Source organism: Globicephala melas, chromosome 14 (assembly GCF_963455315.2).
Source record: "Globicephala melas chromosome 14, mGloMel1.2, whole genome shotgun sequence".
Taxonomy (NCBI): domain Eukaryota; kingdom Metazoa; phylum Chordata; class Mammalia; order Artiodactyla; family Delphinidae; genus Globicephala; species Globicephala melas.
The window spans coordinates 38,025,733-38,050,531 of NC_083327.1; the positions used below are offsets into that span (position 1 = coordinate 38,025,733).

General features: G+C 41.9%; 1 protein-coding gene across 2 annotated transcripts in view; it reads right to left on the reverse strand.

The window, feature by feature from the left end:
* Positions 1 to 16,992: 16,992 nt before the first annotated feature.
* SEC63 (SEC63 homolog, protein translocation regulator) overlaps positions 16,993 to 24,799 on the reverse strand; it is a 71,307-nt gene continuing 63,500 nt past the window's right edge. For both annotated transcript variants that reach the window (XM_070043457.1, XM_030882902.3), the window contains exons 20-21: positions 21,693 to 21,797; positions 16,993 to 20,753 (exon numbers count right to left, since the gene is read on the reverse strand). In XM_070043457.1, the coding sequence (XP_069899558.1) occupies positions 20,610 to 20,753; positions 21,693 to 21,797 (249 nt within the window). In that variant the 3' untranslated portion in view covers positions 16,993 to 20,609. The remainder of the gene's footprint in view (positions 20,754 to 21,692; positions 21,798 to 24,799) is intronic.

Below are 24,799 nucleotides of genomic sequence, written 5' to 3' on the forward strand. Positions count from 1 at the left end.
GCCAGATATTGTGCAAGGCACGGGAGAAACAAATACAGACTTTTCTATCCTGGACCCTATGGTCATGAATACCAGCAAAAACACTCCTTTACATCTGAGCTCTGAGGCCAGGCTGCCTGGATTCAAATCCTGACTCGGTCACTTATTAGGTGACTAACCTTTGGCAGATTACTTAACTTGTGCGTGCTTCAGATTCCACGTCTATAAAATGGGGGTAAAAATACGTTATTTATAAGGATTCCATGAACTAACTAATACACTTAAAGTGCTTATAAAAATACCTGGCATGTTATAAGCTCTCAACAGATGTTAGCTTTTAAAATGACATAGATGACCTATAATAATTTTAAAAACATTTATGACATCTAGTTTTCACAGACGCCCTGGGTGACAGACAGCCAACACTCACAAGTCTAACTTGTATAAGTGAATGAATTCCTCTTCCTCCATACATCTGTATTTGCATCCACTGATGTACACGGGGACTTAAAGACTCTTTTGGGGGAGGGGGTAGGAAGTTTTTCCATTTTTTTCTATTTCATTGATTTAGGCTCTTTATTATTTCTTTCCTTCTGTTGCTTTGGGTTTAATTGCTCTTCTTTTTCTAGTTTCTTAGAGTAGGAGCTTAGATTTTTGATCAGAGACATTGCTTCTTTTCTAATAAAAGCTTTTTTTTTTTTGGCTGTGTTGGGTCCTTGTTGCTGTGCACAGTCTTTCTCTAGTTGTGGTGAGCGGGAGCCACCCTTAGTTGTGGTGCATGGGCTTCTCATTGCAGTGACTTCTCTTGTTGCAGAGCATGGGCTCTAGGCGCACAGGCTTCAGTAGGTGTGGCATGTTGGCTCAGTAGTTATGGCTCACGGGCTCTAGAGCGCAGGCTCAGTAGTTGTGGCGCATGGGCTTAGTTGCTCCGCAGCATGTGGGATCTTCCCAGACCAGGGATTGAACCCTTGTCCCCTGCATTGGCAGGAGGATTCTTAACCACTGTGCCACCAGGGAAGTCCCTAATATAAGCATTTTAATGCATAAATTTTCCTCTAAGCACTGCTTTTGCTGCAATCCACAAATTAGATATAATGTATTTTCATTTTTATTTTGTTCAAAGGATTTTAAAATTTACCTTGAGGCTTCCTTGAGGCCCATAGGTTATATAGAAGTGTGTTAATTGCCAAATATTTGGGGATTTTCCAGACATCTTATTGTTACTGATTTCTAGTTTAATGCCATTATACTTCAAGAACATACTTTGTCAGATTTCATTTATTTTTTTAACCTGTCCACCTGCCCTCTATCCCACTGGCCCAGCGGAGGCACCCTGCACACTCTCTAGGCAGCACCACCACTCTTGCCCATAGGCCAAAGCTCCAGGAACCAAAAAGAGGTTTCCATTTTTAAAAGTGTGTTAAGGTTTTCTTTAGGAGCCAAGGTATGGTTTACGTTGGTGAATGTTTTGTGTGCAATTGAAAAGAATGTATTTTCTGATCTTGCTGAGTATTCTATCAATATAAACATCAATTAGGTCAAGTCGGTTAATGATATTCTTCAGATCTTCCTTGTCTACTGTTTTCTGTCTACTTTTTCTATCAGTCCTTGAAGTCTCCATCTATAATTATGGATTTGCCTCTTTCTCCTTTCATTTCTAGTAGTTTTTTCTTCATGTCTTTTTAAGCACTGTTGTTAGATATGTACAAATTTAGGATTGCTATGTCTTCTTGGAGGATTGACTCCTTTATCATTATGTAACATCACTATTTATCCCTGGTAATATTCCTTATATTGAAGTGTACTCTTTCAGATATTAATATAATATAACTATTCCAGCTTTATTTAGTGTTTGCATATTTATTTTTTGTCCTTTACTCACAATATATGTATGTTTTCATATTTAAAATGAGACAATATAAAATGGTTTAATATATAAGCAGTTGGAGCACCAGAAGGAGAAGAGAGAGAATGAGGCAGAAGAAATATTCGAAGAACTAATGGCTGAGAATTTTCCAAAATTCGTGACAGACATCAAACCACAAATCCAAAAGCTCAGAAACATCAAGCAGAAAACGAAAACATCACACCTAGGTATATCATTTTCAAACTGCTGAAAATAAAAGATGAAAAGGAAATGTTAAAGGCAGCCAGAGAAAAAAGGCATATGACATACCCTGGGGAGGACAGGAGACTCTCAAAGAGTAGTCAGAAACATCATTCCAGTGCCCCTTTAGAAGGCCATCAATCCAAAATTATTAAAAAGAAAAAAAAAACCAGAACTGACTTCACCAAACTTAGAGCATCTGTTTTGCAGCAATCTTAAAACTTCTAGTAACATGCCTTTTGAGCACATTAGAGAAGCGCCTTATTCAAAGTAATCCAGGAAAACAAGTCCCCACACACTGTACACTTCTGTTACCAGCTTCTTCATCAACCTGCCTGCTCTGCCCGCCAACTCTGCTAGTGACTTCTGAGCTGTTCCCCCGACAGGCCCTATAGAGAGGGACTGTAGAAGAGCAGGACATCTGTAGGCACATTCAGCTTCAGGGAAGGAGACTAAACATATTGCCAGGTGGGAATGACCCACCCAAACTTCCCGAAACAGGCTGGAGGGGGCGGGAAGGGGGTTTACCACACCTACTCTCACAAGAATTAGAGAGCCCACTGGTGAAGAGACTGGAAGGTATGGCACTGGGGCTGCTGGCACCAGGGCTGCTGGTGATGTTGACCAGCTTCAGCACCTGGAGTCTGGTTTCCATACCCCTGAGAGAGAAAAACCAAAGCAACAGAAAAAAAGAGACAAAGAAAAACTATAATAATCACAAACTGAGTAGGGGAAACAATCAAGGATATGGTATCAGAATGAAATAAGTATGTGTTTGCTAAAGTTAGATGTAACATGATAGACAGGAAAATAGAAAAATAAGATGTACACCATGATACAGAACAATTAAGTGATGGGAAACAGATGTGAATGTGTGTCGGAAGGAGAAAAAGAAATGAAGAGACTGACAGGAAGAAGGCACATGTTGGCTATGGAAGGGTGAGTGGGTCTTCTGGAGCAGGGCTGACTCACAACAGCATGGGGATATGTGTTGTTGAAGGAGGCTGCCAAGGAGGGAAGGCAGGAAAAATGGTGTTGGTACCCTTGTATGCAAGTGATTGAATTAGTCTTCTACCCGCAATCTCTTTTTACCTCAAATGTATTGAGAAAAATTATTAATGTGCTCACAGTGGATCAAGAAACTGATGATTTAAATGATTAGTAGGTACTAATTAGCAGCCATGAGTCTTAAAGGTGTGCAGAAGGGTGTTAAGCCCCCAACTGCTTCTGGCCTCTCAGCTGGACCCAGGCTTCCTCACTTTGCCAAATAACTTTATTTTTAAGGACAGAATCCAATTCATTTTCCAAACAACTACCTCCGGAGCCCCAAGTGGCGATGGCCGTCACAGCAAGGGGACTCCCTCCCTGAGGCCAATTCTCCATCCCATTTGCTCAGATGCCAAATTTTGCATCTCCAATACATTCTATTTTAGGGAGATTAAAAATTCATATCCCCAACATAGTGAGACAAAGGATCTCATTTTGGCAAAAAGGACCGTTTGAAATTATGCCTGGGGGGGATGAGTTATGAAAAAATCTGTCCTAATGCAGCAGGTTGTGATGGCCCTGACTACTAAGTTAGCATTGCTGGAGCCTGGAGACTCTCCCAAGGGGACCAGTAATGATGGAAAATTGCACGTGCTATTAGCCTGTTTTCACACTGGACTTAGCAGCTACTAGAAAGGTGATGGTTCTCTGGAAATTACAGAATAGTTGACTGGATTCTTTTTGTCTCCATAAACCAGTGGAGGAAATGGGATTCTCTCCTTTGCATGATTTCCTGTTACTAATTAGAATATTAAAATCTTATGGAACAAAAGGGTGACCAAAGTCTGAGTTCGAAACTCTGCAGTGACTATATTCACTTAGAAAGAATTAGGTGGGCTTCCCTGGTGGCGCAGTGGTTGAGAGTCTGCCTGCTAATGCAGGGGACATGGGTTCGGGCCCTGGTCTGGGAGGATCCCGCATGCCGTGGAGCGGCTAGGCCCGTGAGCCACAACTACTGAGCCTGCGCATCTGGAGCCTGCGCTCCGCAATGAGAGAGGCCGCGATAGTGAGAGGCCCGCGCACCACGATGAAGAGTGGCCCCCGCTTGCCACAACTAGAGAAAGCCCTCGCACAGAAACGAAGACCCAATACAGCAAAAATAAAATTAATTAATTAATAAACTCCTACCCCCAACATCTTCTTAAAAAAAAAAAAGAATTAGGCAAGGCATTATTTTGAATCCTCATATTTCAATTGTGTGTGACAGAACATGGAGTTGCATTAGAGTTTTATCATCAGAGTAAGAGGATACAGTCCGGGGAGGCTAGGTTTTATGAGACTCAGATTGCTATGAACATGTACCACACATTATTAAATTTTTACCTCAAATCCTCCGAATGCTTGCCCTTGTTTTCCTTTCCTGGACCAATTCCCAGCTCCTCGGTGAACTTGGGTGCCACACGTGTTGGACAAATCCGTGGAGGATGCTCTGCTCAGGGTCCTCTTCCCACCTGCAGTGAGAGGAGACAAGTGGGCCTCTGCCCTGGGGAAGACAAGGACCGCTCCCTGAGGCAAGCATCTCTACCATGGAAAGGTTCACTGTAGAGAACAAAGCGCCTCTCCTGCCAGGAGCTCAGCTGATCTCTCAGACCAAGTTTAAGTGTCTGACAGGAACAATGTGCTCTCCCTGGAAGCCAGCACTTCCTGGGTTCTAGGAGCTTCCTGACCAAAGCTCCAGCCTGGCGGCCAACCCCCTGTCTGTCAAGGTGCTGATGGGAGCCCTCCCCCCCCCAAAAGAGTCATCTCTCAGGCACCAACATATTGCACTTTCATTTATCAGGGTTTCCTTGGTGTTATGGGTTGAATTGTGTCCCTCACAAAATATGATGAAATCCTAACCCCCAGTTCCTCAGAACATGAGATAGGGTCTTTACGGAGGGGATCAGGGTAAAGTGAGGTCATTAGGGTGTGCTCTAATCCAATATGACTGGTGTCCTTATAAAAAGGAGAACTTTGGGGCTTCCCTGGTGGCGCAGTGGTTGAGAATCTGCCTGCTAATGTAGGGGACACGGGTTCGAGCCCTGGTCTGGGAGGATCCCACATGGCGCGGAGCAACTAGGCCCGTGAGCCACAACTACTGAGCCTGCGTGTCTGGAGCCTGTGCTCCGCAACAAGAGAGGCCGCAATAGTAAGAGGCCCGCGCACCGCAATGAAGAGCGGCCCCCGCTTGCCACAACTAGAGAAAGCCCTTGCACAGAAACGAAGACCCAACACAGCAAAAATAAATAACTTAATTAAAAACAAAAGTACCAATGCCACCGTGACACAGGGGAAAGATGCCATCTACAAGCCAAAGACAGATCCTGGAATGATCCTTTCCTCACAGCCCTCAGAAGGAACCAACCCAACTGACAGCTTGATTTTGAAAATCTAGCCTCCAGAACAGAGACAATACATTTCGGTTGTTTAAGCCACCCAGTTTGTGGTACTTCGTTATAGCAACCCTAGGAAACTAACACACTTGGCTTTCTCTCCTCCAAGACTAAGCAGGTCAGGAGCAAGGGGGAGCATATCTACATCTGAGTCAGTCCTATTTTGGATGGGATTCAACAGTGGAGTGAAGGAAACAAGCTCAACAAGGGCCAAGCAGTGTTATTAGGAATATTATAAGGGATCTGGTCCCTCATAGGGGATTGAGTCCTTTGACCCAAAATCTAAATGTAATGGACACATAGACTGTGTGTGTGTGTGTCCCATAGGACAGTGGATGTAAAATGGTTATCCAGAAGTGAGGTCCCCAGAAGGCTCCCACCAGGCTTTGTTCAGGGTGGTGCACAGGTGGTATCATGACTTCCATATTTCTGCCCTACCCAACAATTCCTATTCACATGGTCTTCAGTCAGAAAGTAAACCTCTCTAAGAATCTGCCTGCCAATGCAGGGGACACGGGTTCGAGCCCTGGTCTGGGAAGATCCCACATGCCACGGAGCAACTAAGCCTGCGAGCCACAACTACTGAAGCCTGCGTGCCACAACTACTGAAGCCTGTGCACCTAGAGCCCGTGCTCCACAACAAGAGAAGCCACCGCAATGAGAAGCCCGCGCACTGCAATGAAGAGTAGCCCCCGCTCGCTGCAACTAGAGGAAGCCCATGCGCAGTAACGAAGGCCCAATGCAGCCAAAAATAAATAAATAAATTTACATATTAAAAAAAAAGTAAACCTCTCTGCCAAAATAGCAAAATACAGATTTGTCTATTAAAATAAATTAATGTAAAAATATTAAGCTTCTCGAAAAGAAGTTTCCATAGACATAAAGAGCAGCAGCTTTAGCTGAATTTCATGATCTAAATGACTGGTTGCTTCTTCTTAAAATCTGTCAAGAACGCTGATGGCTTGGGAAAAAAGTCACAGACAAGGTTGTACTTGAGTTTAACTGAAACAAAGCAGAGATTGGATTTTTTTAAAAAACCAGCCAGGTTTTTATAAATGGAATTTAAAATATATAGATAAGAAGACATTCAAAAGACAAAACAGAAATGAATCTCTCTCACAATGAGAGCTTCACGCATTCTTTCATTCGCCCACACCTTTCCATTCCTCCCTCCACATAAATTCATTCCTGGCTAGAGTTGCCAGAAAAAATACAGGACACTCAGTCAAATTCGAATTTCAGACAAACAAGGAACACACACATACACAAACATACATTTAGTATACCAACTGTATATACCTTACACATATATGCATATTTATTAATAAATAGATTTATATATATATTATGTAATATATATTTAGTATAAGTGTTTTCCTAACTATATAATATAAAAATATATTTAATATACATTTTAGTATAAGTATATACCAAATATTGCATGAAACACACTTAAATACTAAAAAATAATCTGTTATCTATCTGAAATTCAAATTTACCTGGGCATCCTTTGTGTGTGTGCTAAATCTGGCAACCCTGATCCTGGCACCAAAGCCAGGCCCCTGACAGCTCCGATGGAAGGTGTGGCGGTGAGTCCTAATGAGGATTATATTTATCCAGTGGGGTGGCTGTACTTCCTCCCTGCTCTAGCGAGAGGCCCTGAAGTTCACGGGGTTACCCCTCCGAGGCAATGACCGTGGGTAGCTGTCGGCCCCCAGGGTGGAGTTTCGGGGCTGAATCCTGAGGACAGTGGGGAAGCCTCCCGCCCCGAGGACGGGGCGCCAGGTCTATCCGCCGAGAGACGAACAACGAAAGCGGCAGTGACTCCCTTTGGCCTCCAGGGGTCCGAGGAGAAGCAGCTCGGTCCTGGGAGTGGGCAAAGGGGACATGGTCGGGGCTCCTGTCCTCCCGTAGCTCGGGCGTGGCTCCGGCCACAGGAGCTCGCGCCGCGGGCTCACAGGAAGGCGCCCCGGATGTCCCGGCTCCTGACGGCCTGCTCCCGGCCTCCTCGGCCGCCTCGCGACCCCTGGCGGCGGCATCTGGACACGCCGCTCACTCGCTGAGCCCGTTCCCGCCTGAATCCCGACACGTGCACGGAGCACCTGCACTGGAGGTGGAGAGTCCTGGGGAAACAAGTGCTTCATGGGGCAGGGCAGAAGAAAGTGACCGTTTCCACCGAAGACACCTCTTTCAGGGTCTTCAGAGACAAGGGAAGACCCGAGCTCCTGGTAGAAAGTCTCCTAGGGACAATCACACTGCTCCTGAGAGCATCTTTGCCCTCGTCTTCCACAGGTATTAGGTAGCTTAATGCTCCGCTGGCCCCATCACTTAGACCACCTTGAGTAAGTGTGATAGGGAATCCATCTTTTTAACTACAAGACTTACCAAACTGTAAGAAAAATACAAGTAGACATCTTGCTCAGTCAAAATTAGTAGTATCTTTTGCTGCAAACGCAAAACAAAAAGATGAAGGTCTTGTGTCTTGTTTTACCTTACTCACACAATGATTCCATCCTCTCCCCTTCTCACAATGCTGTACAGACATTCTCTAGGCAGACAGAAAAATCAAGAGACAGATGTTCCAAGTGAAAACCAAGGGCAAGACATGTCCTAACCACCAAATGACTGTCTCTCGGCCTCCTTCTCCACCCAATGCAAGTTAACTGACAAACACTGTCAAGGTCTTCATGGTGGGTGGTTTTTTTATGTGTCCACTTGGGTTGGCCAAGGTACTCTGATATTTTGGTCAAACACTGGATGTTGCTGCGAAGGTATTTTTTTAAACGAGAATAACATTTCAATCAGTAGACTTGAAGTAGATTATCCTCCATAATGTGAGCAGGTCTCATCCAATCAGTTGAAGGCCTCAAAAGGAAAAAGATTCACTTCCCCCAAGGAAGGAAGGAATTCTGCCTCCAGACTGCCTTTGGACTCAAGACTGCATCAACTTTTCCCTGTCTCCCAGCCTGCCAGCAGCCCACTCTGCAGATTCTGGACCAGCCCAGCCTCTACAATCGTGTGAGCCAGTTCCTTAAAACACCTCTTCCTCTCCCTTTCTCTCTCATACATAGATATAGACATATCTATATCTGGCTGGCACCCTGCTCAGCCCAGACCCATCCCTCTCACCTACTCCAGAACTTGGCTCCAGCAATACCCCTCTCTTGCCTTATAAGTTTTTCCTCTCCAGTAGATGATTTCCTTCTGCATAAAACATACTGTTATTGCTCTCATCTTTTTAAAAAAAAATCTTGATTTTATTTCTCTTCCAGCTGCTACTCTCTTTCTTTGGTCATCTTTGTAACAACATTCCTCTAAAGAGTTGTGTGTGCTCTCTGTCTCCAATTCTCTCCTCCCATTCTCTTTGTTTGCCTTTTTTATTGTGAAATACAACACATATACCAAAAAAAGGGGGAGTGGAGGGTAAAAACAGAACCATACAGCTTAATGATTTATCCAAAACAAATACCCTTGCTACCACCATCCAGGTCAAGAAAAATAGCACATTAGCAAGAGCACAGAAGTCTTCCTAATGCTTTCTTCCACTTCCTGCCCGTCTGCCCCCAAAGGTAGCCACCATCCTAATTTTTATGATCATCACTTCCTTGATTTATTTTATTGCTTTACCTTCTAGGCATGCATCCCTCAACACTGTACTTTAGTTTTACCTGTTTCTAGAACTTTAAATAATAGGATAAAAAAAAATGTCTTCTGTGGCTGGCTTCTTTCATGCAATATCATGTTGGCAAAATTCACCCATGTTGACAAATGTAACTGCATTTCATTTATTTTCATTACTTTATAGAATCCCATTGCACTAGTTATCTATTGTTGTGTAACAAATTATCCCAAGATCTAGCAGGTTAAAACTAACATTAATTATATCACCTATGTCCTGAGAGTCAGGGATCATTTGTGGCTTAGCTGGGTGTTCTGACTTTGGGTGTCTCGTGTAGTTGCAGTCAAGCTGTTGCCTAAGGCTATAATCTCTGAAGACTTAACTAGGACTGGAAGATCCACTTCCAAATTCACTCACAGGGCTGTTGACAAGACTTCGGCCTCTCCATAGGTCTGCTCACGACATAGATTCCCCAGAACAAATAGTCCAAGAGGAAAAATGTGAGTGAAGGCGCTCCCAAGATGGAAGCTGCAATGTTTTTTATAACCTAATCTCAGAAGTGACACACTGTCAGTGCTGCTGTTTGCTATTGATCACACAGACCATCCTGGTCCAGTGTGGGAAGGGACCACCCAAGGACATGAGCACCAAGAGTTAGGGATCACTGGGGACCATCTTGGCGGCTCCCCATCACAACCTTTGTATAAACATAGAAAACTTTATCCTTTCTATAATCAATCAATATTTGGATTACTTTTATTTTGGGGCTATTATGAACATTCTTGTACATGTCTATTGGTGTATATGTGCATGCATTTCTGCTGGATAGATACCTAGAAGAGTAATTGCTAGGTCACTGCCTATGCATAAGGTCAAGTTTAGTAACTAATGGCAAACAGTTTTAGGAAGTGATCTACAAAGTTACAACCCTACCAGGAGTAGATGTGATTTCCAGTTGCTGCACGTCCTCAATACCACTTGGTATTGTCAATCTCTTCAAATTCTGCCATTCTCATGAGCATGTAGTGATATCTCATTGTGGCTTTCATTTGCATTTCCCTGATGGATAAAGAGCTTGAACAGCTTTTTTTTTTATGTGTGTGTTAGGACCTTAGGATATAGTGTTTTGTGAACTGTAGTAGATGTGGAGACATGGCACTCATCTCCTCCTTCCAGGAAGGACTTGCTGCCCAGCAGCTGAGTGGTCCCCAGACGGCCTCCAGCCAGTGGCTCCTTCAGGGTCAGCCTCGACTGTAGAGAACCACCTTGTCCAAGGTCACGCTCTCCCTGGGGAGCCCATTCTCTGACTGAGCAAGGCAGACTCTAAAGGTACAGCCGTACCAGCCTGACACGGGACACAGGACACATTAATGAGCACCCTCCACCAAGTTAGCCTGGGCTTTGCTGGGCCTACATCGAAGTTCATCTCTCTTCTCTGCCCGAACCTGCTTCCTCCCCTTTTTGTTCACAATAAGCATCTTGATTCTTAATAAACATCTTGCACCACAAACTCCTTCTCAGGGTCTGCTTCTGAAGAACCCAGTCCGTGACACAAAGTGTCTTTTTAAGCCTATTGCCCATTTTCCTGTTGAGGTGTCTGCCTTTTTTTTTTCTTACCAATTTGTTGGTGCTTTTTGTTTAGTATGGATACAACTCCTTTGTTAATTGCATGTATGGCAAATATCTTCTCCCACTCTGGGGCTTGCTTTCTTCATTTCTTTATTGTGTCTTTGGACAGAAGTCCTTCATTTGGATGTAATTCAGTTTCTCAATTTTTTTTCCTTTTTAGACATGCTCTTTGTATCCTACCCTAAGGTCATAAATATATTCTCCTATATTCCAAAAGCTTTTATTGTTTTGCCTTTCAATTTTAGACTTATATGCCACCTGAAATTAATTGTTGTATAAAGCATGAGACAGAAGCCATGTATCTTTGTTTTCTTTTTTCCCAAATGGATATCCTATTGTCCCAGCATCATATTTTGAAAATGCCTTCCTTTCCCCCACTGCTCTGCAGCACCAACTTGTCACATATATCAAGTGCGTGAGTCCATCCACACGTGGGGGGCTGTTTTTGGATTCCCATTCTGTATCGTTGGCCTCCTTGTCTGCTCTTGTCCCAATACCACACTGTCATAATTCCCCTTCTGAATTTCAAAGCTGCTTGGAGTGGGGTTTTTGTCTCCAGTTGTTCCACTGAAATGGCTCTTATGAAGATCAGCAATACTTCCTCCTGGTTAATCCAGGGGTCAATTCTCAGTTCTCCCCTTTCTTGTCTTCTCAGTGCAGTTGACACCAATGATGATACCTCCTTCTCCTTGACAGCGTCTGCCGGAACCCCACACTCTTGGTTTTCCTCCCAACACACGGTGTGCTCCTTCTCTGTCTCCTCCGCCATCTCGTCCTCACTCCAGCCTGATAGCGTTACCCCTCCTCAGGGCCCAGACATCTCTCACTTATTTCTTTGTTGATCTCATTCAGTGAGTAAGTGCCGTTTCAACCCAAATTTCTATTTTGAGGTGGACCTTGTTCTTAAGCTCCAGACTTACACACTCAGCTGCCCACCTAACTTTTCATTTGAAGAATCTCAAACCAACATATCCAACACAGAACTTCTAATCTTTTCCCCCGAATTTGTTCCACATCTTGCCTTGATCTTGTCTGCTGACAGCAACTTCATCCTTCTAGTTGCTCAGGCGAAAACCGTAGAAGGATCTTTACTCCTCTCTTTCCCTCATAACAGCACATTCACTTCATTAGGAAATCCTGCTGGATTTACCTTCAAGATATGCACATCCCAAATCCACTGCACCCCACCTCCACGGCTGCCGCCCCATCGAAGCCTCCATGCGGATAAAGGGATAGCTATACAGGTATACCTCGTTTTATGGTGCTTCACAGATTTTTTTTTTCCCCACAAATTGAACGTTTGTGGCAACTCTGTGTCAAGAAAGTCTATCAAAGCCATTTTCCCCACAGAATTTGCTCACGTGTCTTTGTGTCACTCTTTGGCATTTCTTACAATATTTCAAACTTTTTCACTATGATATTTGTTACGGTGATCCGTGACAGTGACCTTTGATGTTACTATTGCAAAAAGATTATGACTCGCTGAAGGCTCAGATGATGATCTGCTTTTTAGCAATAAAGTATTTTTAAATTATGTACGGTTTTTTAGACATAATGCTATTGCACACTTAATAGACTACAGTATAGTGCAAGCATAACTTTTATATGCCCTGGGAAACCAAAAAAATCTTATGACTCACTTCATTGAGATATTCACTTTATTGCGCTGGTCTGGAACAGAGCCTGCAACATCTCTGAGGTACACCTGTATAGCATCCATTGCCTTATAACACATGTAAAAATTCCAGGGAGAATTCTGCAGTAACCTTCTAATTGGTCTTCCTACTTCAACCCCTCTCTCCTTAGTCTTTTTTTTTTTTTAACACAATAGCCAGAAGTATCCTTTTAAGACATAAAAGGATCAAAACCCTGTCACTCCTCTGCTCAAAACCCAGCAGTGGCTCCCCCTTCACTCAGAGTAGAAGCCGAAGTCCTTAAACAACCTGAAAGGCCCTGCCTTCTGCGACCTTGACCTTCAATATCACTCTGAGCTCATCTCTTGCTGCTCTCCCCTCGCTCACTCTGCTCCAGCCGATCCAGCCACTTTGATGGCCTCTTTGATGTTCCCCACACTTGCCAGCCACTCCTGTCTTACAGCCTGTGTGTCAGCTTTGCCCTCTGTCTGGAACACTCTTTCCCCAAATATCTGCACGGCTAACTTCTTCACTCCTGCAAGCCTTGGCCCAAATGTCAGCTTGAGATGAGACCTGTCTTGACCACAAAAAGTGAAACCTGTCCTCCATCTGCCTGACTTGTTTTTCTCTACTTTCTTTTTTCCATCACTCTTATCACCTTCAATTATACTATTTAAATTACTTATCAATTATGTTTATTGTTCATTCTTTTTCTCCTCTTTTAGAATGTACAGCAGGGGTCTTTATTTGCTTTTGTTCTTTTCTGTTTTCTTTGTATCCCAAGCACAGTCTACTGTTAGCTTTGTCCTCCGCCCCTCCCCTCGGCCTCAGGTCCCTGCACCTGGAGCCCATGAGGAACCCGTCAGTGATGGTCTTCCGGGGTAGCCCCGCTGTCGGAAGCAGTGGTGCAAGTAAAGACACGTGGGTTGTACAGTGCAGCCCCTGTGGAGGAAGGTGCCTGGGTCCCAGCTCCAGCTCCGTCACCAACTGTGACACGTCACTTCTCTTATCTGAGTCTTTGTTTCCATGTCTCTCCCTCACGTCAATGCCTGGCCCTCTGTGGGCGCAGCTGGAAGCGTGATCTACTTCAAACCAGAGCTGCTGAGAAGGGGCCTCCCAGGTTCTCAGCACTTGCATACACGCTGTCATGAACTCCCCACGGTAATGCCCCTCCATGGAGGTAGCACCAAGACTAAAATCCATGGATTCTGTTCCCGTACCTACATTCTCTCTGCTTATATTAGGCTGTGGAGAGATTGGGGGACAGGCACTCGGTTCAATCAGATTATCAGTACCTAGCACTAAATGCAAAGAAAATTTTACGAATCATACAGAGGGAGATGGAGGAAGGCTTTTTTTTTAAGATTTTTTTTTCTCGCTCTAAAAATTATTCAACACACTGAAACAGTCACAATTCTACTCAAAACTCAGTTTTAGTATTAGCAAACCTAAAATCATCTAAAGTGCGCTGCCCCATTTGTGTCATTCCTGACGCTCGGAGCGATACCCCGTCATCAAGTCAGCAGACTTGAAAGATGTGGAGGTTCAGTGTATAAAGAAATAATACTGTGAGTCATAACACTAGTTTCATCTCCAATTCTCAAAAGCACTATTCGGAAAATCACAGTAATCCTCATAATTTGCATGATAATGGGCCCGGCTCAGCATTTTGTGAGTGGGGTAGGGAAGCTGGAGCACGATCTCAGGACGGTGAAGAAAGAGCAACTGCAGAGTCCGGAACCAGGAGTTGGTTGTGGGGAAAACAGCAACTCCGAGACATTTGGAAGGGATGCCCTGCTTCCCTTCAACTTGGGGTACCTCTTCTGGTGCTCCCCCTTCTCTCTCTCATATATGCGTTGTCACATCAAGAAGAGGAGGCTCTGGAAAATTTTGGAAATTTGATGTACAGCACAGCCAGCAACAGGAGTCCCAGGAATGTGGCAGAGAATCAAGAAATTATAAAAAGCTGGAGAGGGCTTCCCTGGTGGCGCAGTGGTTGAGAGTCCGCCTGCCGATGCAGGGGACACGGGTTCGTGCCCCGGTCCGGGAAGATCCCACAGGCCGCGGAGCAGCTGGGCCCATGAGCCATGGCCGCTAAGCCTGTGCGTCCGGAGCCTGTGCTCTGCAACGGGAGAGGCCACAGCGGTGAGAGGCCCGCGTAACGCAAAATTTAATTAATTAATTAAAAAATAAAATAAAAATAAAAAGCTGGAGAAACTTTGGATGTGATTATAAAGCAAGTAGACTAATTTTTACAAAGATATAGATGCAGAGTAATCCATATAAATGAGGGAGGCTAGAGTTATCCCAGTAATATTACTGAATGTCTCCTTGGGAGTCCTCAGATGCACTTTAAATAAAAATCATGATTTTTAAAAAGGCACCCATTGAATTTTAGTCACATGCTTAATTTTTCATCGAAATATCAGCAAATTTGACTACCCTCCCAATTCATCATCTCTAAATGACTTTTCACAGTAAAAAAAAAATAATAAATATTCTCTCAAAGGATGGTCAGATGCCAGCACAACTGTTCAGAAGAATATTTCAGCGGTTCCTCAATTATTTCAACCAAAGACACTCCAAAGACTCCCTGGACTTGGATAGCATCTTAGGAAAAAGGGCACCACTAAAGGAAGGGCAGCTGTTCTACAAGGATCCACTCACTTGAAGGCACATGTTCAGTGTGTTGGGAAGAGTGGGATTTTGGGGGCGGGGGGCAGGACACGTTTTGGGTTGAGGTTTTGGGCAAAGGTACAGAGGCAATTATCAAAATCTTTTATGGTTATAATATATAACAGCTATAGTGTTCATTTTTAGACACCCTGTTTGCACTATCACACTGCTCTGGATTCAATTTGGAAAATTCTGTATTGTTTTTAGTTGGTGCACATGTTAAGTGAACGGTCTTCAATTGTAACATAAAAGTATCTTTGACAATAAAACATTTGCAAAAGGTTTAAATGCACACTATTCTTAAAGAACATGGCCTCACTGGTCCTAACGGTCACTAAACAGAACACATTCTCTTTGAAAATAAGTACTCTATACCTCTTTGTAAATAGAAGTTACTATATATTTTGAATTCCAACTTTTCAGAGACAATTTTCTATGAATATCTCATGTTTCTGCAAACCTTGTGAGCAGAGGCACACTGCTTTTGTTCCAGACTATCTTTTTATGTGTGCATAGGAAACAGCCTCGGAAGAAAGAGTATCTCCCTCTTGGGCAGCTTTGCTTGCATACTCTTTTTTTTTGCGGTACGCGGGCCTCTCACTGTTGTGGCCTCTCCCGTTGCGGAGCATAGGCTCCGGACCCGCAGGCTCAGTGGCCATGGCTCACGGGCCCAGCCGCTCCGCAGTATGTGGGATCTTCCTGGACCGGGGCACGAACCCGTGTCCCCTGCATGGGCAGGCGGACTCTCAACCACTGCGCCACCAGGGAAGCCCTGCTTGCATACTCAAAGAGTAGGTTTCAATTCCTCAGCATGTGCAGCATCCACCTGAGCTATTCCAATCAGCCCCATGGAACTTGGGAGACAGAGGAGTAGATGGGGAACAGGAAGCTCGCGCAGCCTCCAGTGCCTCTGACTTGGGAGTCTCCTGTCTTCTGCCAGCATCCATGGCACTGTGGCAGGTTAACTTGTTAGCTTGCACACACAGTAAAAATCTCAGACCCTTCAATAGTTTTTGACATCTACCATCCAAAAATTAATTTTGTAGAATAAAAGGATTTTTTTTGTCCTACCTGACTTCCCACCTCTCTCAAGCAATCTAATACATTTGTATTAACAGACGTGGATTGTCTTTGGGAGTTTGTTGCAAAGGGGCTTAATGTTTCTAGCCAGAAAACCGAGAAGTAAATTTAATATATTAAAGGACACATGTAATAAAGGCTAGGGTTAGACAGGAATACAAAACATTAAAGGGAAGGAGGTAAGCCTAGAAGGTGGCAATAGAAATAAATTACACAGTCATGTCTTTAATTTTGGTTCTTTGTGTCACAAACTAAACCATTCTTTGCTAAAGAAAATTATAGCCCTATCGCCCTCTACCGGAACCAGGCTAGAAACTACAGGGAAATAGTTTTAAAGTTCTTTATGGAATCTGCTCATAATTATCCAGATTTTAAAGTGTACACTTCAGGTTTCCAGTAACCCAGCCTGGCAGGTTAATGCTGGACCATCTAGTGCCGAAAAGAGTGGACAGTCCTTCTCATGCTCACCTGTAATTTGTAGCAGCCACTGACTGCAGGGACCACTAACAGAGCTGTAGACTTTGCTGGAAGTCCCTGGAAGCCACACCTAGCACTTCTGCCCTCACCTGTCACACTTTCTTTCCATGGACAACAGCTGCTTAGAACCCTCCCCTCATCTATTAACCCCATCACCAAACCTACTCAGTTCCACCTCAAAAAATATCACTTTGCTACACAGTGAATGCCAACCCGTCAATTCCAGCAGAGCAGCATCATTTTGTGAACTCAAATGGTGAGTGCCAAAGGTCCAAACCTTCATTTTTGCTTAAATGGCAGTATATCAACACTTCAAAGCAGCATATGCAAATATTTTGATCATGCATTGAAATCAGAAAAGAATGTATAATGCACCAATAAATGTATTATTTATTTACAAATTATAGAAGTGTACAATTGTACAATATATTATGTACATTATAAAACACACAAAAATAGAAATTTAAAAGGCTGAGATTAAATACAAACAACCGCTTTAACATTTTCCCAGTGGACTGATTACCTGCATATTCCTGGGAGGTACACGCCCCCACCTGAAGCCACAGCCCTAAAGCAGGCCAATGATTGCTAGACTTGAATTTTTAGCTCAAGTTACAGAAAAATGTACAAGATCACAGCTTTTTTTCTAGTTTTGCAAAATAGCTCTAGCATCAAGTTTAAATGTGTGAAGATGCTTGATGCTAACTTTTAAAGACATATTTGGGCTAATCACTGCACAGCTGGTAGGTAAAATGTCACATTATGGTTCACTGATAGCTGTTTCAGTTACTATAAGACAGATTAAATAGGGGATTTCATGGAGTTGAATAAGAATATTTGGGGAGGAAAATGCTTTAAAGAAACACTTAATAATAAAGGATGAAGGTTTGCCTTTTTCTTTTTTTAAGCCAACAAGTAGCTAGCACCTTAAAAAACTCCTCTGCCTACAGTGGAAAGACAAACTAAAAAAGGCATTCCAAACAATGGTCATTAGCCAATGCAAATGGATTAAAACAGACTGCCACAAATCTGCCTGCCCTAATACCTATGAGTCATTAAGAACACAAATTCTTTGATTTTTACAGCCCCAGTGTCCAATCACAGACCCAGCCACACTGAAACTCAGTAAATATGTGATGATGAACAACCCCTCAAAAAATATGCGAAGTGCTTGCTGAATTGCATTTGAAGTAACAATTGTTGCTAAAGACCACTCCAGTATCTGGTTTTGATTGGCTGAAGTGAATAACTGGATAAATATTATGGTCGAGAATTATATGCTCAGAGAACCTCATTACATTCCTCAACACCCTTGCTCCCTTTTTCCACATCAGTCCATTGGTGTCCACCCACTCTGTTTCCACCCAGGGCCTGAGCTTCCACCTCGCAGTGGAGCCCTGCAGCCAGACAGGCTCAGCATCCTTCTGCACCCCTCAGTGCAAGCTGGGACAAATACAGTAATGTTCTACACAGAAAACCTTATTCAATGTACTCAATTTAAAAAAAATGTTCACAAACTTTTTTTTTTAATTTTAAAGGACATGAACAACCTGACTTCAAGATTGAGATACACACATGGGGCCTAAATCAAGTTTCATAACACAAAAATTTACAACTGAAAGACTTTCAATTGTGGTCTCCTCTGGACAAGTACCTTTTGTTTTAATAGGTACTTTACCAATTTAAAGAGAAAAATATTATACAATTTAAGTAGCTTAATTTCATAAATAACCAGTTTCACTTTGTATATGCACACTGAATGTTTTCATCTATATATTCATCTATTCTGTTGACAAAACGTCAGTGTTTCTTGATGGGAACAAAACTGAAACTGCACTCAGTGAAAGTTTCCATTTGATTAAATGCAAACCAGGGTAAATTAGTTATTAAATCTCAATAATAGAGAAAGAAAGAAGGGATGTAGAATTCAGAGACTTGCTGGAAAGATGAGAACTATAAAATGAGGCTCAGTTCTTTCACTATTGCAATATGGAAAGAGCTCATTAGAAGAAAATGTATTATTTGGTTAGGAAGTACACATATATCACACAAATGGCAAAGGAAAACAGGCTAGTAGGGTTTCCTAATGAGGTGATGCTGTTTTTTTAAGCACTGTGGTGAGTTACTGGGTTGTAAAACCATCCTCTAGCCTTAAAATCAGAAAGAAGCCAGTTTGAATAACTTACAAAGCCTCTTTAAGACAAAATAGCCACTAGAATAGAAATACTTCTCTTGAAAAGTATCTTTCAAGAAAACCAGGAGTGCGCATACTACACACTGTTTCATTTGCTCGCTTTCCTTGCCTTCATGCCGCCTGCGTTTTCTCTAACCTCTCCTTTCACTGGATGCTACAGGCTGGCTCACTTCCCTCCACCTCACTTAGGTGGCCAGCAGCTTCCCAGCAAAACCTGACTCGAAAATTAAACCCACCCTCTACTTATAAAATGAAACAAATCCTCAGTGGCGCTTCTGCTTCCCAAGGAAGGGTCTCACTAACACCTTTAAAAGAAAAATAGGTGATGGAGGTTCCAGTGAAAAAATTGCTTTGATCGTATTATAGGAAATATTACATCCTAAATTTAGACCCCAAAAACCCCCCCATTCATGTTTTTGGTTAAGTTTCAAATTTTATTTCCAACTACTGCAGTAACAAAATACCAGTGGTAATTCTGCATGGAAAGTGACAACCTTCTAAGTAAAGAAGGTCACAAATTAGTATTCCAAGAGTACTTTGGTCTGTGGAGATTTTGATAGGAGAGGATTATTACAATCAGTCCTATAATAGAGACATGCTTCCTCCGTATCTAGTAATACCTCAATAACTCAGCATGTACACATTTCTGCTCTTTATACGCACTCCCTTCCAGGTTGTACTGTGTGAGAGTGTGAGGGGAAAATTCTTCCCAATCATGGGTTTTTCTATAGTATACAGAAATAGCAATCACATCAGCAGTCATGTATATTATTATTAAATTTTTAGTTGAAAAATAAAAGAATGAGTTATCCTATCATATCCCTTTCTGGGAGTAAAAAGACACACCATTACAAACGTAAAATGAATCAAACTTCTATTTTATTGACAGGAGTCCAAAATGAATACAAAAAAATGCCTCGTTTGCATGTTATATTTTTCCTTAAAAGGCTTCTGATAGAGTCAGGTAGATTAAAAGCTAAGAATGTATTTCAGCTTTTATAATGAACCTTTTAAAAAAGGTTTAATAACATAAGTCACCAATATCAGAGAACATATGGTCCCACAATCATTTTTAGATCTACAGCTTATAAAAAGAATTAGATCCTGTATTGATCTGCTAAAATAGAGGCTTAAAAATGTTTTAAGCCATTAAAAGCCATTTTTATAATCTGATAACTCTGGGCAATTAAAAGAAGGAAAATCCCAAAATGTAGCCCTCTATATTATGTGGAATGTGACAGAATGCCAACTTACGACCAAGATAGGCAAAAATAAAACGTTTAAAGCTATGAATGGAGCTGTTATAAATACTCTTGTATCACTGCAAAATGTCAATAAGTGAATAGAGCTTACCAAGAGATTAAAACTTGAGCAGATGTTACTTAAAACATTTGTGGTGTTTACCATACTTTAACGTTTGTTAAAACTAAAGCTAAACAAAGAAAAGTCGCTCATTTATAGACTGTTTTTCATGTACCTTTACTTTCACTGGGACCATAAATGATCAGATAATACATAGCCCACACTTCTGGACAGTTATAACAAAGGGTTTATTATCATTTGCAGATGAAATAAATGCACCATCCCATACTTGAAAGGCTTTCACAAGCCTTAAGCATTTTTCAGACTGTACCAAGGCACCACCACTGCCTAGATATATTATGCACCCATTTCTAGTAAAGAACTAACACCTCCTTCAACATCAGTTCTGCACTGTTTCTGGTTTATTACACACTTCCAAAACAGCAAAAATTTGCAAATATGTGCAAATACTGTGGTCCATTCATAGTACTGCTTAGTCATCATCTTCCTCCTCTTCTTCCTCTTCCTCAAAGCTATCTTCAAAGCCCTCGCTGTCCTCCTGGTCTTCATCCCCCTCTACTGCTGTATCCCACTGTGGGTGATTTTCTGGCACAGGCTTAGCCTCATGAACTTCCAACTATAAGAAAGAATTAAATGTAGACTTCAGAAACTTGGGGAGGAATAATGGGAGAAACACCTGGTAAAGAAAAGGCTTCTTTGACTGCAGCAATTATAAAGAAATAGATTTTATGCTTTTAACTCTAAATTTCACATACTTAGAACAGATATTCATCCCAGAAATAAAAAGGTGAATCTACTAACACGTAAGTATAGTTAAATTTCTAATGTAGTTTGATTTTAGGAGCTTATACTATTTATCCTGTGGCATGAAAGATGAATAATTGTGATTCTTGAGTGAGAACACTGAGTAATGTCTTAATAAGTCTTCTGCTGATGAAGAAAAACTCAAGTGTGACTTCCAAAGAGGTATTTGCAGCCTCCAGACTCATGAAGTAACATTCTACAGCCAATGGAAAGAAATACAGTATTCTCGTGGGGGAAAAAAAGGTATGTCTTTGCTGGCTCCCTTCTCTTAGGTCTCCAGTATACAGTGCAACAATATTTCTTCAGCACAATCTCTCTAACACAATAGCATGCCTCTTATAAAAAGCTCTGATGGGAGTGTGCTTCAAATGATACACAAATGTATACTCTAAAATGATCAAAAACAAATTAGTTTTGGAAATCAATAAACACTACAATGGAATCTGTGGGGAAAACACATGTGCTTTTTAAAGAAAACAGAACCCATTTGGTGAGGCCCTGTAAAGTTACAGCATATTACAGCACATTAAAATGTATCACGTAAGTTATACTCAAGGTTCTAAATCATTACACTCTGTTAATACAACTTAAGTTTATTATTGAAAGAGTAGTCCATCAAGTATATTACCTAAAAGTATGAGATGACCTCTTTTTCTATTATTCTACATTTCAAAACTAGAAAACCTTCCCCAGTATATTAAGCACTTATTCAAATAGACAACCATATGCAATGCATAGTCATTATTCTTACCTTCAATGGTTTAATCTGATCCAAACCCATATAGGAGTCTGATCTTAGAAACACTGTATATTGATAATTTCCAGGCTTTCCTGGTGCAGGAAACTTCAGTTCTACCTAGAATATAAAATCAGCACTTAAAATCTATATTTTGAGGAGTGGAAGAAACAACAGCTCACTCCTAAAATATTTAGACCAGAGTATTTAATAGCTAGGGTTTACTCAGATGACACAGGAGGTCCTAATAAATGTTACAAAAGTTCTAACAACAACAAATACACACATATATGACGTTTATGTCATATATATACTATACAAAAACAAAACGAGGCAGAATTGATGGGGTTAATTTCTATCTCCACAATTCAAGAAAGCATATTTAAAGCAACCAAGTTCTATGTTGACCATCACATCTTGACAACTTGAAGAAATTAAGTTGGGTATAAAAGTAAAATAAATGAAATGGACTAAAATAGACTTCACCAGAGATGAAAGAGTTCTTGCCAAATTTTCTTATTTCTACGACAAATGCTGTGAGATAATAGAAAATATATACATTGGTCTCTGCCCTCAGTTCCAGGTAAAGAGCTCCTCAAACCCCTGTAATTTCCTAAGTGATAAGAGCACAAGGAGCATCTTTTGTTCTAATATTTGGTCTTTGACTCTGGTTCCTGACACTGAGCTTATAAATCCCTTGGAATTTCCTGGATAAGAATGAGTTCTCTTCTAATGAGGTGGCTCTTGGTGGGCTCCTAGATGAGGACTGGTCACCAGAAAGCCCAAACCATGATGAGAGGCTTAGAACTTTTAGTCCCACGCCCCCAGTCTCCAGAGAAGGGCTGGAAACTGAATTAATGATCAATTATGCCTTTGTGATAAAGCCTCCATAAAAATCCCTGAAGTAGGGGTTCTGGAAGCTTCCGAGTTGGTGAACATGTGCAGGTGCTGGGAGAGTGGATTGCTCAGAAAGAGCACGGAAGCTCCATGCCCCTTCCCACATACCCTGCCCTAGGTATTTCTTCCATCTGGATATTCATCTATATCCTTTATCATATTATTTTCATAATAAACTGGTAAATATGTTTCCCTGAATTCTGTGAGCCATTCTAGCAAATTACTGAACCCAAGGAGGGGGATAATGGGAACCACGATTTACAGCCAGTTGGTCAGAAGTATAGGTGACAACCTGGCACTTGTGACTAGCATCTAAAGATGGAGAGCAGGGGAACAGCAGTCTTGTGGGACTGAACCCTTAACCTGAGGTAGATATCCAGGTAGACAGTGTCAGCACTGAGTTAAACCACAGGACACTCAGCTGGTGTCACAGCGAATTGCTTGGTGTGGGGAAAAGCCCACAAACTGGTATCAGAAGTGTTGAGAGTGTGGCAGTAGTGTTAGAGTAAAGGAGAAACACATGGGAGAAGTACGTTTTTTTCTTTACAGATGTCCAACGCCTTACAAGGTCAAAAAGATACGTTATTTCCTATCATATACTAATGAACTTCAAATACAAACATTTACGAACTCTTAGAAGTTTCTACTCCACTTGGACAAAGGAAGAATACATTTTTATGATGACATTTAGATGTTCTGGTAATCTGCCTCCACTTTCCAAAATCCAGATTTTGTTGGCAAGATTATATATTAAAATTTGCCATTAAAACAAACAAGCTAGGGCTTCCTTGGTGGCGCAGTGCTTAAGAATCCGCCTGCCAATGCAGGGGACACGGGTTCAAACCCTGGTCCGGGAAGATCCTACATGCTGCGGAGCAACTAAGCCCGTGCGCCAGAACTACTGAGCCTGCGCTCTAGAGCCCGCAAGCCACAACTACTGAGCCCGCATGCCACAACTACTGAAGCCCGTGTGCCTAGAGCCCATGCTCCGCAACAAGAGAAGCCATTACAATGAGAAGCCCGTGACCACAACGGAGAGTAGCTCCCGTTCACCGCAACTAAAGAAAGCCCGCGCCCAGCAACGAAGACCCAACACAGCCAAAAATAAATAAATAAAATAAATAAATTTATAAAAAAAACAAACAAGCTAGAAAACATCATGGGAGAATTTTTTTTTTAATTAATCTCAAAGTTTGGCCCCTCTAACTGTAACATCAAACCTACAAATCATAAAAGAAAAAAACTACTAAATCATACCATCAAACACCCAAATAAACCAATGGATAAACAAATGAGTAAATATTTCTATTTTTGCTTGATAAAAACAGCCACAATAGTACAACAAACTGGTGAGAAATATCTGCAACACACATCACAAAGGGCTGATTTCATAATATTTAAACAAAAATAAAGTCCCAAAACCAATTTAGAAGACCAATATAACCCAACAAAAATGAACGACGGTCACAAACAGACACACAAAGAAATATGATTCAAACACACTGAAAGATGTACAGTTTCCCTCTTAAGAGAAATATAAAATTAAACTACACTGAATACAGCCAGCATAGTAAAAATTGATTCAGGCAAGAATCATCAACATATGCTAAAATGAGTGGGTTAAAGACTGTTGGAGAACAGGGTATTCACATAGTGTCCAAGTATCACCCCACAGATTGGAGGAAGACACACTTTTTACAACAGAGAAAAGACTTAACTAAATGATCAACCATCATATATCACCAATATCAGGCAAACTAATATAATGTGCCCCTGATGTGATGCACTAAGAAGGTTATTACATCACCTACGCAGTATTTTTGCCAAAAATATTTGAGAAGAATATAAGCGTGAGTAACCAATAAGACAAATTCAGATTAAGGGATATTCTATAAAATACCTTGCCTGGACTCTTCAAAAATATCAATGGCTGGGACTTCCCTGGTGGCGCAGTGGTTGGGAGTCTGCCTGCCAATGCAGGGGACACGGGTTCGAGCCCTGGTCCGGGAAGATCCCACATGCCGCGGAGCAGCTGGGCCTGTGAGCCATGGCCGCTGAGCCTGTGCGTCCGGAGCCTGTGCTCCGCAACGGGAGAGGCCGCAACAGTGAGAGGCCCACATACCGCACACACACACAAAAAATGTTAAAATTACTCTCAAAAATACCCTTAAGTTGGTACCAACTCTAAGTGTCAAATAAACAAGAAACTACTTCATACATGCACT